At 52.9% G+C, this 15,930-nt stretch overlaps 1 protein-coding gene across 5 annotated transcripts; it reads right to left on the bottom strand.

The window, feature by feature from the left end:
- Positions 1-2,083: 2,083 nt before the first annotated feature.
- SLC35C1 (solute carrier family 35 member C1) lies at positions 2,084-14,006 on the bottom strand. Of its 5 annotated transcripts, none has more exons than XM_061201626.1 (3): positions 13,887-14,006; positions 11,711-12,237; positions 2,084-8,492 (listed from the first exon to the last, which is right to left on the bottom strand). In XM_061201626.1, exons 1-3 carry the CDS (start codon positions 13,916-13,918, stop codon positions 7,933-7,935), a joined length of 1,119 nt encoding a protein of 372 aa, XP_061057609.1. In that variant the 5' UTR covers positions 13,919-14,006; the 3' UTR covers positions 2,084-7,932. The 5 variants fall into 5 exon arrangements, with proteins under 5 accessions (XP_061057609.1, XP_061057611.1, XP_061057612.1 ...); XM_061201628.1 differs by lacking the exon at positions 13,887-14,006 and adding an exon at positions 13,594-13,877; XM_061201629.1 differs by lacking the exon at positions 13,887-14,006 and adding an exon at positions 13,640-13,877.
- Positions 14,007-15,930: the final 1,924 nt, after the last annotated feature.

Here is a 15,930-nt window from a genome sequence, read left to right as displayed (position 1 = left end):
AATCACAGAAGCCCTCCAGGTCCTCTCCTGCATCCCTGCGCATTTCAAGGACAGTGTGAAGAGGGGCAGTAAAACTTTTCACACACTCTAAGGGCCTGTAAATGTTGTTTCTACTCATTGCTGCTGGAAAATGGTGGAAACAGCCAGAGTGACCCCCTTCAGGAAGCTTCTCTTCTGGGGAGGTGGCAAAAGAAGGGTGCTTTAGCTGGCAAAGTCAAGAGTGACAATTCCATCAGTTCTGGTTCATAGAGTTGCTGCCACCTTTGCTCCCTGGTTCTGTGTCCTACTCAACCTCTCACAGATGTGACGAGGCTGCCAAAGAAGTTATATTCTAAGAAAGAGGGCGTGAAATGGTGGCCTGAGGCTGAATCTGGTCCGTGTGTGTGCCACACAGCCCACACAGTATTTTATAAATCTGAGTCACTGTTTAAAAGAAATCAGGAGATCGCACTTAAAGATTCAGATTTCCAGCTTCTCTTGCAAAAGTAGAAGTTCTAGCAATATAGGCCCAAGTGGCAAAAGATGAAAAGAACTCAGTCGTGTCTCCCCTGTTTGAAACTGTCCATTTCACCACAGCTCCCATCCAGCTCACCTTCCTCATTTGTGTTACTGGTGGTCCCCATTGCTGTCTTTATATCAGGAGTTCACTCCCGTGATAAATAAGTGTTCACCTTCCCTGTGATTGCAGCGGGAGGGAGGGAGCAGAGAAGGCAGATGAAGGCGGCAGGGATGGATGCAGCAACAGAGCCCTGGCTTCTCCAGCTCCTGCCAGGGCAGCTCTTTCCCACTCAGCGGGCTGGAAGGCTGCTCTGGGCAGGTCTCAGAGCTGAATCCCCAGGGCCCGTGTGGCAGAGGGGACAAAGTCCTATCATTTTTTCTGCCGTGAGCTTCCATCTAATAATCACGGCTGCTGTTTATGTAGCAGACAGCGTGCTAAGCATGCAACATGCGTTATCTCATCCAGTCACTGCACTGCCCTCTGGAGTAGCAACTATCATCATCCTCTCTCTACATATCAGGCAACCGAGGCTCAGAGACATCAAGGCATTTGCCTATGGCCACACAGCTAGGAAGTGGCCAGGAAACTGAGGCTGCAGAGATGTTATCTGACTCACGCAAAGACGCCCAGCCAGCAGATGGCAGAGCTGGGATTCCAACTTAGGTCCAATTGCCTAGAAGTTGAAAACTGGTGGCCAGAGGGGCAAACTAGTTTTGGAAATTAGGAATTTGGGGCCTTTTGCTGGGTTCACTGGCCCCCAGTTTGCTATAGGCTCCACTAATCCCTGTTGACTCACACCCTGGCCTCTCCCCTTGCCTGTTACTTGCCTGGTCTCTGGAGAAGGTGACAACCTTCATGTTCTTTTTATGCCCCCTCACCTTCCCACAGAGTCCGACTCAAGTGAATATGAGGTCTTGGTCCCAGGACAGAGCTGGAGGTCTGTGTTTGTCTCTGTTGACCCCATCCCACCAGGTTTCATGGGAGTTGAGAGCGAGATCGATGAGATATGGTTTGGGTTCGGGTTCAGCTCCATGACTATAATGCTGTTCCAGAGCCCAAGTTTTGTTGGATAGATTGGGTTGGCTTCAGGATCCACTGGTTCACTGGGGTGGTGGTTGAATTGATTTTACTGTTTTAAGTCATTTCTTTCCATCTGAGATTCAGTGCAAAGTGATCCTGCTTTAAATCAGGGTTATTAAAGGGGGTTTAGGATTACCTGAGATGAAGATGTAAAGAGACTAGCTCAGGCCCTGCATATAGCGGGCACTCACTAAGGACCAGGGGAATGAAAAATGAGGTAAGGCAGGGACCCTGTTCATAGTGACCTGGGGAGGAAGCAGAGAGAGTCTCGCTAGCTGGATGGAAAATCATATAAGCCTTCTGGGGCTACAGAGCAGCCTGGAAGCCAGACTGCAGGACTGGTAGAAATGCAGCCACCCCCAACGAGCCCCACCCTCACACCACAGGCTCCTTCCACCTGGCTGGGGCTCACCTGAGACTATTTCCTCCTCCCAAGCCAGCCTGTACCTGGACAGAAAGCTGATGGGGAATAGGAGTTGTAGAAATAAACAAAGATCACCCAAATGAGAACAAACAGGCTATTTATTCGGGGCTTGCTCTAGCCGGGGAGTCGGCCACCATCACTTGTAACATGGCAAAGATTTGAAGGCAGGCCGAGGAATGGGAAAGCTTTATAGTGAGAAAAGGGAAGGCTACAGGAGGCTGTTAAACCGATGGGGAAGCTGGAGGTGGGCTGATTACAAGGGGGCAGGGCGCCTTATGTGACTGGTTGGTCCTTAGTTGGAAGTAGGGGGTGCGGGCCAAAGTAGCGAAACAGGTAGTCGTTCCCCAGATCCTAACTGTCCTGGGCTCATGTCTGTGGAGGTATTGGTTTGGGTTCCAGAGCTGATTGCTGCCGAAGCTGTGGGTCAGAGTTCTATTATCATATATGGTTTGGCCAATGTCCGTTTGTATATTCAGTCTCACTGTGCAGAGAGGGAACCTAGCTCTGTGATTTGGGTCACGTTGCTAATTTCTCTGTGTCTTGGTTCCCTCATCTGTGAAAGGGGGATGTTAATAGTACCCGTTGCAGATGTTAATACGGGTCAAGTGCTTAGAATAGCACCTGGCATGTGGTGAGTATCTAACAATTGCTAGCAATAATAATAATCATGGTGATTATTATTATTTCTAAAAATGATGATGATGATGCTTAGAGAAAGGGCACTGGCCTGGGAGGAGGGGTCTGGGTTCCATCGCACTGCGGCCTTGGGCAAGTCTGTCATGCATTCTGAGCCTCAGGCTTGTCTGTGGAATCTGGGGCTGGACTCTGATTTCCCAACTCATTCCCAGCTCTCATGTTATAAATTCCCCACCTGTGCGCACCAGGTGCCGGACATCCTGCTGTCGTCTCCACGCTAGTAACCACCCCTGCCTGCCCCACACCACCCATAGCCTTCCTTCACCTAAGCTCCCAGCACACCTGGACCAGGTGCTTCCGTGCAGCAGGCTCTGCTGTCCCATTTCAGCTGGTTTCAGGTCCTAAATTTAGCACTTTCACAGGAGCCAAGGTTTGTGGGGCGGGGGGGTGGTCTGGGCGAGGGCTGCATCTGGTGAGGCCGCTGTGGGAAGCAAATCAGACAGGGGGGCCAGCAGGGCTGAGTACCACACTGTTTTGTCATTGGTGTCCCGGACTAGTCATTTGACCCTTTGGGGCCTCAGTTTTCTCATCTAGTAACTAAATTTCATGTATGTTGACTCCTTAAATCAACATATTATCTCTTAATTAGAACTTTCTTTTCTTTCATATGAGGAAAAGGATCAGAGAGGTTAACTGATTTATCTAATTCATTCTCCTCACAGCAGCTAGAGGGAACTTTTTAAGCTATAAACCAGTCATGGCACTCCCAGTGGCTTCCCCAGGCACTGAGAATAAATCTAACCTCCTTGCTGTGGTCAGTAAGGTGCTCCCCGGCTGGAACTTGGTCTCTGACCTCCTCTCCACCCCATGGTGAGTGGAACCAAAAGGAGCCAGTGTTTCCAAGTAATGTCAGAAAGTTGCCAAGTCTGTCTCTTCCGCCTTTCCTATTCCTGGGATTTTTTTTAAATACAAATTTATTTATTTTTATTTTTGGCTGCATTGGGTCTTTGTTGCTGCGCACAGGCTTTCTTTAGCTGTGGCGAGTGGGGGCTCGTCTTCGTTGTGGTGCGTGGGCTTCTCATTGTGGTGGCTTCTCTTGTTGCGGAGCACGGGCTCTAGGCATGCGGGCTTCAGTAGTTGTGGCACGTGGGCTCAGTAGTTGTGGTTCGCGGGCTCTAGAGTGCAGGCTCAGTAGTTGTGGTGCACAGGCTTAGTTGCTCCGTGGCATGTGGGATCTTCCCGGACCAGGGATCAAACCCGTGTCCCCTGCATTGGCAGGCAGATTCTTAACCACTGTGCCACCAGGGAAGTCCTTATTCCTGGGATTTTTTTGTCCCCTGGGAATAGCTGGTTCCCCAACTCTGCTCCTACCCGCCTGGACTTCTCTCTGGTTCTGGACCACACCCAACTCTTCCTTCCTCAGGGCCTTTGCATGGGATGCCCTTTCTTTAGCTCTTCCTGTGGCGGGCTGCTTCCCATCATTTGCGTCTGAGGTTAAATGTGCTCAGAGAGAGGACTTCTCTGATTCTTTTGTCTAGAGAAGGTTCCCCTCTGATATTCTCCATTTTGGCTTTTTTGTTTTCTTCATTGTCCTCAACATGCTGTATTTATTTGTTTACTTGTTTTTAGTGTCTTGTCCACTGTTTGTCTCCCTAGTGCCTGACGCACAGTTAATACTCCAAGAGATTGTTGTTTGTTGATGTTGATAAGAACAATAGCTCACTGTATTTCCAGAACGATGCTGAGCATTAATTCACAATCATTTTGTGTGGCAGGATGGACAAGGATTATCCCCATATCTCAGATAGGAAAAGTGAGGCCTGGAAAGGTTAGGGGACTTGCCTGAGGCCCTCTAGCTTCTAAGAAGTGGAACCCAGGTCTCCTGACTCCTGGTCAAGTGCTCTTCAAAAACAGAAGTGAAGAGCGATGCATTCTGAAGCAGAGGCGTGTTGCAGTGTTGGCCCAGCTCACTGTTCCTAAATTCTCCATCTTCACCCACCAATTTTTTTTTGCTGGGCAGGCTGACTTCCACATCCCTGCCTTTTGTACCAGGCTTTTTTTTTGTTTGTTGTTTGGGGCAAGTTAAAATATACTTTCTGAGTTTTTTTTTTCTTTTCTTTTAGTTGTATCCACCCTATTTCAGGTTATCTTTGTTGATGTCAGATGTGTATATGACATTTATATGGTTCTTTTTAACCCTTCCTGGCTTTTTATTTTAGAGGAAACTTTGAAGAGAAACTCCTTCTTGATAGGTACATTTTTTCTTTAGCAACTTGTTATCACTGGAATCAACGGGAGAAAGTGATCTCTTTTTCCATTGGTTGTATTTGTATGTCACAAACAAAAGACAATTTGTTCAAAAAAAAAAAGGGACAAGAGAGAAGGGGAACAGTGGGTTTGCAGGGGAAGGAGCACCTCTTCTGCTGCTTGCAGGGGACACATTCCTGGAGGTGGTCTTGGCTCCTTTAAATACCATAGAGATGAGCTGGGGGCAGCGGTGCTGACTGTGGGAGATGCTGGGATGCTGGAAAGCTGGCTCTGGCTGTTCCCTGGGCTTCATCTGCATCAGAACTGGGGTCTTCTGCCGCGTGTGGATTCAAACCCATCCACATACACTGCACATCTTTGTGCTTTTCTGTGTGGGGGTCTTGCCCAGTAGGCTCTTCAGTTGTGTCCTGAGAGTTAAGGCTGCCTGAATTTTTTTCAAACTATTTAGGTTTTCTTGAATCTTGTTCAAGAAAGTGCAACTAACATTAAGAATGTTATCTCAATTTTCTGATCATACAAAGGGTGCAGAAACGATTATGTCCCTTCTCTGTTTAAGGGACCTGGTGATGGTTTTAAAATCGTTTAGAATCAAGTCCAGATTGACCACTGCATTCAAGGCTGTTCATGCCATGGCCCATCCTCCTTTTTTTTTTTTTTTTTTAAATTTATTTATTTATTTTTGGCTGTGTTGGGTCTTCGTTTCTGTGCGAGGGCTTTCTCCAGTTGCGGCAAGCGGGGGCCACTCTTCATCGCGGTGCGCGGGCCTCTCACTATCGCGGCCTCTCTTGTTGCGGAGCACAGGCTCCAGACACGCAGGCTCAGTAGTTGTGGCTCACGGGCCTAGTTGCTCCGCGGCATGTGGGATCTTCCCAGACCAGGGCTTGAACCCGTGTTCCCTGCATTGGCAGGCAGATTCTCAACCACTGCGCCACCAGGGAAGCCCCACCACCCTCCTTTTCTATTCACCCTCCCCCCACCAAGTGCTCTTTCCTCAGCTTAACCTTGTTTCCTGGGCCAGTCTACCCTTGCTCCTGGAGCCCCCTACTTGCCCAGCAATATTCAGTTCAAACATCTTGGCCCGTGTGAAGACTTGGTCTCTCCATCTTCTGAGACCTCAGGGCAATACTGCATCTGTTATGGGGACCTTGATGTGTGTTTATATTCGAGACCCTTGAAGCAGATTTGGGTCTTCATACCAGTATGTTCTACCACAGTGCCTGGCACATAGTAGATGCTCAAAAAATGCTGGGTACAGTTAAGGGCATTGTGGTTAAGTACCTGTGCTCTGAAGGCAGAGACCTCCGTCTGAATCCTACTGCTGCCTCTTCCTTCCTGTGCTCCTCCTTGAGCCTCAGTGTCCTCATCTGTAAAATGGGGGATCAGTGATGGTGCCCACCTCAAGGCGCGTGGGAGGGTTGTGGAGATGAATGATGGAATAGAGGACTCAGCAGTGTCTTGCCTCCAGCAAGTGCCCAGTAAATGGCAACAAGCACCAATATGAAACCTGAGGTCTGGAAGGAGTCTTGGTATTTGGATCAACCCCTTGCCTGGAGGGAGAACAGATTCTTAGAAGGGCTGTCCTGCTAGAACCCAGGCTTGGCGATGGCAGGGATGAGCCTTCGTTCATAAATCCCAGCCAGACCCTGCCTGTCCCTTCTCGCTGCACACACACAGGATGTCTTACTCTGATTTTTAATTAAATCACACACAATTCAGGGAATCAGGCCCCACCAACTTCATTAGAAACCACCTGGGATTGTGCGGGGACTGGAAGAGAGTACTCGTGAGAAGACCCTCTCTCCCCAGCCTTTCGTTACAGGGGCTGAAAACATCAGGAGTTACCCCAAGGAGTTTTGTTCCACTTGGTGGAACAAAACACGCAACAGAAGGGACAGGAGTTGTGAAAGCCACCCTCAGGCCCGGAGGGTATGGTGAGGGGAAGGGAAGATTCTTTTGGCCCCAAACTCAGGGAAGTTTGTAATTGTTAGCTTAACACCTTCATCAAGATCAGGTTACAACACCTGCCCTGCAGGGACCTGGATCTTGGGGGGCCCAGCACAGCTTAGGTGGAAGGCTCTGAGCTGACCCTGGCTCCATCAGCATGCCCTGGAGAGGCAGAGTTGGGAGAAGCCAAAGCGCCTCCCTGCCTCCACTTCTGGGGGGCTGTTACCTGAGCCAGGTAGTTGTTTGTGCCAGGTGGCAGCTGCCCCTCAGGGGCAGGGGAGTGAGGCGGGCAAAACTGGTGTTAGCAACTGCGGGAGGGTGTTAATGACTGCCACATTCAAACAGTGGAAACGTGGGGTGCAGACAGCGGGTGGGGGGGGGAAGGGCGCAGGGAAAAGGCGCTCTCCCATGATGCAGCCCACTCCCAGGCCACTTCCCAGCAGCCCCTGCAGGTGCCTGGGCCAGGCTCGGGTACCGCTGATCCTTCACCCCCTTGCACGGGGGCTGCTTGTCTCAATGCAGAGAAGAGAGAATGTTTGTCCATTTCCTCCCTCAGCCCAACCTACACTTTCCTCCAAAAGAAGGCTGGTTTGGGGTGGGCCAAAGCTATGCTGCCTGCCCCGGGGCACAGAGGTGTGAGGTTTCCCAAATCCTAAGCCTGTGGTGGGGTCACACCCCCATCTCCCCTGAGTCCAAGTGAAGACATAATGGCTTTGCCAATACTGTCCCTTAAAGGTTGTGGCCTGTTCCCAACCCCAAAGGTCATGTGGAGGTAGGAGGCCCTGGCAGGGGGACAGGAAGGGGTGCTGTCCCTCTCCTACTCCCAGAGAGCTGGTGCTCTTCCAGATCCCATGGGGGACCCTCCTCCCTAGGGGAGGACAGAAACCCAGAAATAGGAAAGGGGGTCGAGACAGGTTTGGCAACTTTCTGACATCACTTGGAAACACTGGTTCCATTTCAACCACCAGATTCCCATCAGGTCTGTAAGGCCACTGTCTCTGGGTCCAGAGAGACACCTTCACTGCATTCATGGGCATTCTCCCTGGGCTGGGCGGGGCCATCGCAGGGTCTCCGGAGAAGCTCACACCTCCACGTTACTCTTCTCCTCCTCCTTGGGGCGGGGCTCCTCCTGAGTCTTTTTCATCTCCCAGCCCCTGACCCAGGTATAGGCGGAGGAGCCTCCCAGCACCATCATGTTGCTCATCCACCAGAGGAAGCTCTTCGTCTCCTCGTAGTAGAGGACGGCCAGCACCGTCTGGGCGCAGGCTTTGGCTGTGCCGGACACGTTGTGGGTCAGGGGACTGGTGAACTTGATCTGCAGTCCTGTTACATAGCCGATGGCGAAGCCAAACAGGCCGCCCAGCGTCATCATGCCCCAGAAGTGGGCGCTGCCCAGCTGGGGGAAGTTGTAGAGGGCCGGGAGCTCCCCCAGCAGCAGGAGCAGGGGCAGAAAGAGGACGCAGGCGTTGACGTTGTTGTAGAAGGTCAGACGCCAGATGCTGCCGTCCACCGCCGGGAGCACCTTCTTCGTGTAGATGGCGTTGAGTGAGACGCAGAGGCTGGCGAGCACGCCAAAAAGGGTGCCCGTCCAAGACAGGGTACCCTCTGCGCCCTCCTGGTCCACACCAAGCCAGAAGCCACCTATAGTAGGGAGAGGAGGAGAAGGGCAAGGGGGATGAGGATGGGCAGGAGGAAGGACAGAGAATTTTGCCACCAAAGTTCACAGACTGTGTAATGCTGTCCTCATCATCCCATCCTCCCTGCTCTTCCTGCAAGAAACGTGCGCAAAGTCTCCACTACATGCTAAGCACCACGCAGGGCTGGGGAAGTAGCCCAGGACATGAACCCTTCCTTACGGAGCTCACATTCTGGCAGAGGAGAGAGACATTAAAACGATTCATTTCCCAATGACTTCTTTAATTACAATTGTAATGAGGCCCATAAAACAGTACAGGGTGCTGTGAGAGCCCATAACTGGGCGACTGTGCTGGCCTGGGGCACCTGGAAAGCAACATTCGAAATGATCTCTGAAGGATGAGCACAGATACAGCACTTAGTGGTTAAGGTGACCTTGGGAAAGCGACTTAAGGTCTCGGAGCCTCGGCTTCCCGGTCTGTAAAATGGGAGCCTACAATGGTTAGAAGCACTTGTGGCCTGAGGTCTTTGGGGATAGTCACTCTTTCTGAGACTCTCATGTTGTGACATCTCCTGCTCACAGAGCCTCCATGGCACCCCACTGCCCCCCAAGTCTGCAAGGAGTCTCAGCCTGGCATGCTGGGCTTCCCACGCCCTTGCCACGACCTGTGTCTCTGTGTCACGATCACCCCGAGTCCCCTCTCATCTCCCTGCTTCTCACACCAGAGCTCAGCGTCCTTGACCATTTACTGCACCAGAGGCACCCTCCTCCTTCCTGGGAGATTCCACTCATTCTTCAGGGTCAAAGCCAGTCTCTGCAGGGGTGAAGTCTTTCCTGATACCCCCAGCACCCAGACCTCTTCCTGGCCTTCTCCTGCTGTGCTTTCCTTCAAGACCCTTGCCTGCCCTGGGCTGCTAGGCACCTGCCCATGGGGACAGTACAGTCTCTTTAGCTAGACCCCACCTTCCCAGAAGGCAGGGGCTGAATCTTACACATGTTGTATCTCCCACGACGTGGTTTTGGTGTCAGAGAGATTTGGGCTCTGATCAGGCTCTGCTATTTAGAGGCTGGGTGGCCTGGGGACAGTTTACTTAACTTCTCTGAGCTCCCATTTCCTTCAGCTGTAGAGACCTGGGTCACATTCTTGACCCTCCCACTCCAATCAATCTACTCTCCGCCTTGCAAACAGAATGATCTTCCTACAGTACAGATCTGCTCAGGTCCTGTCCTGGCTTAAAGCCCCTCTGTGCCTCCCCACTGCCCTCAGGAAATAGTCCAGACTCACTTAACTTGGGCAGCCTCATGGGTGCATCTTGCTCTGGCCCAGCCATGCAGAAATGCACATATGTTTTCTACTGACTAGAACATTCTCTCCTCACTCCTTCCTTATACCCATCTAGTATTTTCTCCGGAATGCCTGCTTAGATTCCTCCCTCCCCACTCCCCACCAGGGTTTCCATAGCACCTTTTGTGTCCCAATCCCAGGAGGCCTGGAGAGTCACCTGAGACCCATCTTCCCCCACGAGGAGGAAGGAAGGAAAGGGAAACACTGCGGAGAGGAAGCCAGGTGCTGGGCCAGCAGAGAGCACCAGCCTCCAGGGCGCCTGCCCCATCAGGCTGGCCAGCGAATGCACTTTCCCAGAAGCTATCTCACCATCTGCTACTTTGATTACTTTTCGGGACTTGGGCCTAGTTTCCCTAATGACTTCACTGGTCGGCATGCAAATTTGCCAACCAGGAGGTCCCTCCCACTCCACCCCTTATAGGGTCAGCAGGGCTGAAGTGGAGATCCCTGGGGCATTTGGCTAAGTGAGGCCTGGGAGCCCATACCAGCTCCCTTGGGGAGGAAGTGGGAGCAGCGAGCCCGATCTGCCAGGGGTCTTAGCAGCTCCCCCCCACTCCAACCTCTGCCCTGCTCCCTCTCCCACCTTGGACCTAGACTGGGCAGCCCTAGGTCCCGAAGTGGCTCAGTGAGGGGAACATTTTCTAGGACAGGTGGCCTGGGATGGGCCTCTCCCCGGCAACCAGTGCAACTCAGCCTGAGACTCTGAGACACCAACTGAGAATATGTAGGTCGACCAAGATGAAATTTGCAGCACCAGGAAGAACCTGAACAGGTTCAAAGAAAGATCCCATCCCTGGATGACTGAGCCCCAGGAGGGCTCTGAGGGGGTGGGAAGCTGGAGGTGCTCTTACCTAATGGGCTGCAATAAAACATTTTGTGATGATGGAAATGTTCTGTTATCTGTGCTGTCCAATACAGTAGCCACTGGCTACACGTGGCGACTAAGCACTTGAAATGTGGCTACAGAATCAGGTAACAACACCTGCAACTGAATAACTGAATTTAAAAAATTTCACTGAATTTGAATTGGAATAGACACATGTGGTCAGTGGCTGCTGAACTGGATAGTGCAGTCCTAACCTCTAGGGGACAAGAACAGAGCAGAGTGGTTAGAAGCACAGGCCTGGGGGTCCAGCCAATCTGAGTTTGCATCCCAGCATGGCTACTTCCTAGCTGTGGGGCTCTGGGTAAGTGACTTAACCTCTCTGAGTGTCAGTTTCCTTGTTTGTGTAGAGTTGATCATGGTGATGCTACCACCCAGGGGATCTCTGGGGAACATAGGAGATGCTGTATGCGAATGATTAGCACAATGTCCCCATCAATCATTTTTATTTTCTGAGGGTCAAGTCTGGGAAGACGGCTAAGTTATCTCAAAGCATATCTCTTGGCACTGACTCAGGCATTATTGTAAGCCTGCAAGGTCAGACGGTGATGGTATATTTATTACAAGATGCCATGTCCTCTAGAAAGAGCACTGGATGGGGAGTCAGGACACTTGAAGTCTTGAGAAGCAAGAGAGTATAGTGGTCAAGTGTAAGGAGCCAGATTACTTGAGATCAGATCCCACCTCTGCCACTTAGCTGAGCGATCTTTGACAAATTACTTAACTTCTCTGTGCCTTGGTTTTCCCTCTGTGAAATGTAGATTAGAATCCCATCTTGTTTGAAGGGCCCTGACTGGGCTCCTAACTTGCTAGGTGACCTCCAGAAAGTTACTTGCTTTCTCTGGACCCCAGGCTCTTCCTCATATAACTGTCACGACAAGGGAGCTGGGACAGATAAAGTCAAAGGTGTTTGACAGGGTTGTTCTTTAGGGTTTTGGCCCCCATCTTCCCCCACCCCCCACAGCCATTCCCCGTGGCCCTGGCTGGCCACTCACCAATGATGATGCTGCAGGTGAGCAGGGCATAGAAGGAGGTGGTTTGCTTGAGTAGCAGGTAGGAGAGCAGCACATTGAAGACGGTGGTGAGTGAGCGGCCCACGTTGTAGAAGGCCACACCCACATACTTGAGGCAGAGGTTATTGAAGGTGATCATGCCGATGAAGACCACCGACAGGGGCAGGATGCTTCGGGCCACCCTGAGGTCCAGGCGCAGGGTGGGGAAGTCCATGGTACCAGGGCAGCAGGTGGCCAGTGAGCTGAGGCCCTTGCACAGCAGCGCGGTCACCAGGCACTGGTAGAAGGTGACGAAGATGGGGGTGTCCAGCCGTAGGGAGGGGCTATCCAGCAGGTACTTGTTAAGGAACACCATGGAGATGGACGTGACCCAGTAGAGAGAGACTACCAGAGCGATCTGCAGTGCCCGCAGCACAAAGGGCTTCTCGTGGCTGGCCTCTGCCTCTCCGGAGGGGTCGGAAGTCCCCATCAGTGCCATGTGCAGGATCTTTGACCGCTTCAGAGAGGCCCTGTTCATGGTAGCAGAGGAGCTGGGTCACCCTACAGCCAGACTGATTTCCTGGAGTACGGAGCAGTGGGCTCACTTCTGCTTTCTGCAAGCTGAAGTCCTCAACTGTCACATGGCAGGTGGCCTGGAGGCCTCCCACCCTTCTCCTGGATGGAGAGGTTCTGCTCTGGGGTGAGTCCCACAACCTGCTGCCACCCTGAGAGGATTCATGAGACAGACACAGGGAAGAGGTGAGGGACAGGCTAAGGTTGGACAGAGATGACAGGTCAGGGGAGAAGGGGCTGGGACCTAGCAAGGAGGATTCGCAGGAAGGGGGGTGGCGGGGGAGAGATATGGAAGGAAAAGGGGGAGAAATGCAGGGCGGAGGTGCTAGAAAAGGGCGGGGGACAGCGTGGGGAAGAGGTGCAGAGAGAGACAGGCATGGGTTGCTATGGGAGAGAAAGGTTTGCAGGGTGAGAGGGGGAGGCATGCAAGGAGCTGAAAGGAGAGCGTGCGGGGGGTTTGGAAAGAGGGTGCAGGCGAGGTCAGAGGCGCTCAGGACCCAGGTGCTTTGGACCGGAAGGAAGCTGGGCCAGTACAAGCCCAAGGCGGGCGGTCTTCCCGGGTGCCGGCCCTAGCTCCGCCCCGCAGCCTCCGGACTTCCGAGGCCGCTCCCGCCGGCGAGGCGGGCCCAGGACTCATTTCCTGACACGCCCACAACCGCCTCCTTAAAGAGCCCGCAAGCCCAACGTCTCCCTTAAAGCCACAGCCTCAGAGAAATGGCCTTTGGAGTCAGGCTCGCGTCGGGCCCCTGGCAGCCCTTGTGCGCTCCCTGCCCGCAGATGGTGGTGCTGGTGTTAGATCTCGGTAGCCGCGGGAGGTGCCTGTGGGTGCTAGAGCCTCGGGCCCCCTTCCTCCCCCCAGTCCCCCTCCTCCGCCCCTGCTCCATATCCTCTACAGGCTTAACGCCTCTCGACTCGGCTCATCTGCAGGTCCACGTTTCCCCTCATCCCCGGGCAGGACTGCGTCCCCAGAGCCTTGGGACCACCCCGCGTTCCCCGGCGTCTAGAGAACCCCCGCCCCCCAACCTGCCCCGCGTCCCTCTACCTAGTCCCGCTCACACTTCCAAAACCTTGTTGCAGTCTCCTCCTTCCCCCTACTTTCACCGCCCCCATCCCTCTCCCGAGCTGGAGACCCCCAGCAGCGCCCCCCACCCCACCCCACCCCACCCCACCCCCGATTCGAGACCCTCCCGGCGGCCGGATCCGAGCCTCAAGTCAGCACCCCCTCCCCAAACACCCTCTCCAGGCCGGGCTCAGCCGCAAGCTCCGACCCCGGGGCTGGCGTTCCCTGGCCGCGAAGGCGACCCCGCGCTCACCCCCTCCTCTGCACCTGCCGCCGGACCGCGCCACATTGAGCCGCACCTGCAGCGCCGCGCCCAGGGCCGCGCCCGCGGAAGACTACTTCCTGCTCTCCCAGCTACGGGCGTGGGCGCCGCGCCAGCCTCGCCGGCCTGCTCCCCACGTGGACCCGGGGTGGCGGCGGGGCGACCCGGGCCGTAGCCTGACCTTGGCCCCGGGTTATCCCACCGGTCGTGGGAGCAGGCCCCCTTCTCTTTCCAAGGCCACCCCAGACCCGGGTATACCGCCCAGGATCCCCCGCTCCAGTTACCGCGGCTTGCACGTCCCAGTACCCGGCTGCATTCGTGGCCCGCTGCCGCGCACCCGGTCTGTGCTTCCAGAAGTGTGTTCGGGGAACAGCCGGGATTCTTCCTGCCAGCCGTTAGTGGAGGGTCCCCCTCCCCCTCCCAGGGACGGGGCTTGGGAAATGGTCACCAGCCTAGGCCGTCACTCACCAGACAGCCGGGAGGACCGACTTCTTCCTGGTACCCGCTCTAGCACCAACGTTGGGTAGCTCACTTCTCCGGAGTTATCGTCATTAAAACTAGGGGTCTGGACTATACCAGTGGGTCTCAACCTCCTTGCTCAAAACCCTAGCTGATATGGTTGAAAGTAGAGACTACTATTTGTTTGTAGGATGTCAAATACCATTTAGTTAGTACCATTTGATTTATGGGTGAGATGGCTGAGATTTGCTTCGAAATACTCAGAATACTCACCCCCACCCACCAAAATATCCCCGAAGGTTGATAGATAAAACAAGATAGGCAATTGTTAAAGTTAGTCATGGGAACATGGAGGGTATAGGAGTCTCCTTACTTCTGTGTACATTTGAAAATTTCCATAATAAGAAGGTAAAACTTACGGAGTACATTTAAAGTCTCACTTGCTAACTTCATAAACCCTCGCCCCAGTTTAACACAGCCCTTGGTGGGCTATGGGAACTGGAAGGGTTACAGGGAAATAAGCACCATCCAACAGCCCCAGGGCAGGTACAGCCTCCGGAGGGTGAGCTCTGCCCCAGGCCTGTCCTCTTCCAACCGCTCTGGCTCTTGCTCTGTAATACCTGCACTGCCCCCTTCCTCTAGAAATGGGACTTCCTGCTTCCTAGTTATGGGCTGGTCTCCAGGTGGAGGATGCCATCTGATCACCTTGTCACCTTTGAATCAAATTACCCTTTGGGGGAAGGAAAGACTTAAAGGGACTGAGCTGGTCCTCTGACCCCTACTTGGAGAGTCTTATTCCAGGGTCAAACTTTAAAGGTTGTGGGTTTCAGTTTATTAAGAGCAGCCCCTAGGTGCTCTTCTCTCTTAGGCCTGATATTTCACTGTGACAAATACTTTAATGGCAAACAGGGCAAACTTGTCTCTGAGAGCCCCTGGTTTCCTGGAAGGGCCCTTCTCCTTGTCACGTTAACAGGAATTAATTTATCTGATGAATGTGCTGTCACCCAGATCCCCTAGGGCAGAGGTATATACTGTATATAGGCCAGATGCACTTCACCAAGAGAGACCCAGGGACAGTCCACACTGGATGTTTGGGGCACAGTCTGGGCTCCCCATGCGCCAGGAGACCAAGGTGTATCCCTGTGTCCAGTCCCTCCCCTTATGTTTTACCTGAAATTCCACCATTAGCTTCAGTCCTTTGGATTAAGGTTGTAATAGGCCACTACAGTAAATCTCATAGATCCCAATCCTTTTGGCTCTTTATGAGGGAAAGGGGAAGTGGGGATGTTTCTTAGGGGTCTAAGGCCTCAGGAATTGTGCACTTTGCACAACCTGCTTTTGAATTTTTCTTAAGGAATGTTAATTGTTTAAACCATTCATAAAGGGTGATGTTTTAGGTCTTGTCAAGAGTAATTACCCACGGTGTGAACTTGGTATGTGGCAGAACATAAGGTCATTAGTGTGGCAGTTGGGCCCTTTTTGGGTGTGGTCTTATTTTCTTGCCGTGGCTGGGAGCCACTGATGACGTCAGAAGAAGACGATGTCTACCCGACAGGGTGAACAGAACTAACCTCCCAGGTGTGCGGGACAGTGGATCGGTAGCAGAAGGGCCTGAGAGCTCCTGGGAACACACAGGTATTGACTATCTCACCCCTGAGTTCAGCAAGGACTCCCGAGCCTACTCCATGTAGTGGACATCACTGTTTTCTACCAAAATTCATTCTCCCATTTGTCCAAGATAATTGGATGGTTGCCCAGCCAGAGAGCACACTTCCTAGCCTCCCTTGTGGGTAGGTGAACCACCTGACTCCGTGGCTGGGGAATGGAGGTGATGTGTTGCACTTTCCAGGTCTAGGCCTTAAACGTTAG

The sequence above is a fragment of the Eubalaena glacialis genome, chromosome 10 (genome assembly GCF_028564815.1).
Source record: "Eubalaena glacialis isolate mEubGla1 chromosome 10, mEubGla1.1.hap2.+ XY, whole genome shotgun sequence".
Taxonomy (NCBI): Eukaryota; Metazoa; Chordata; class Mammalia; order Artiodactyla; family Balaenidae; genus Eubalaena; species Eubalaena glacialis.
Note: the sequence above shows the minus strand (reverse complement) of the source record. Positions and strands in the feature narration are given on the sequence as shown.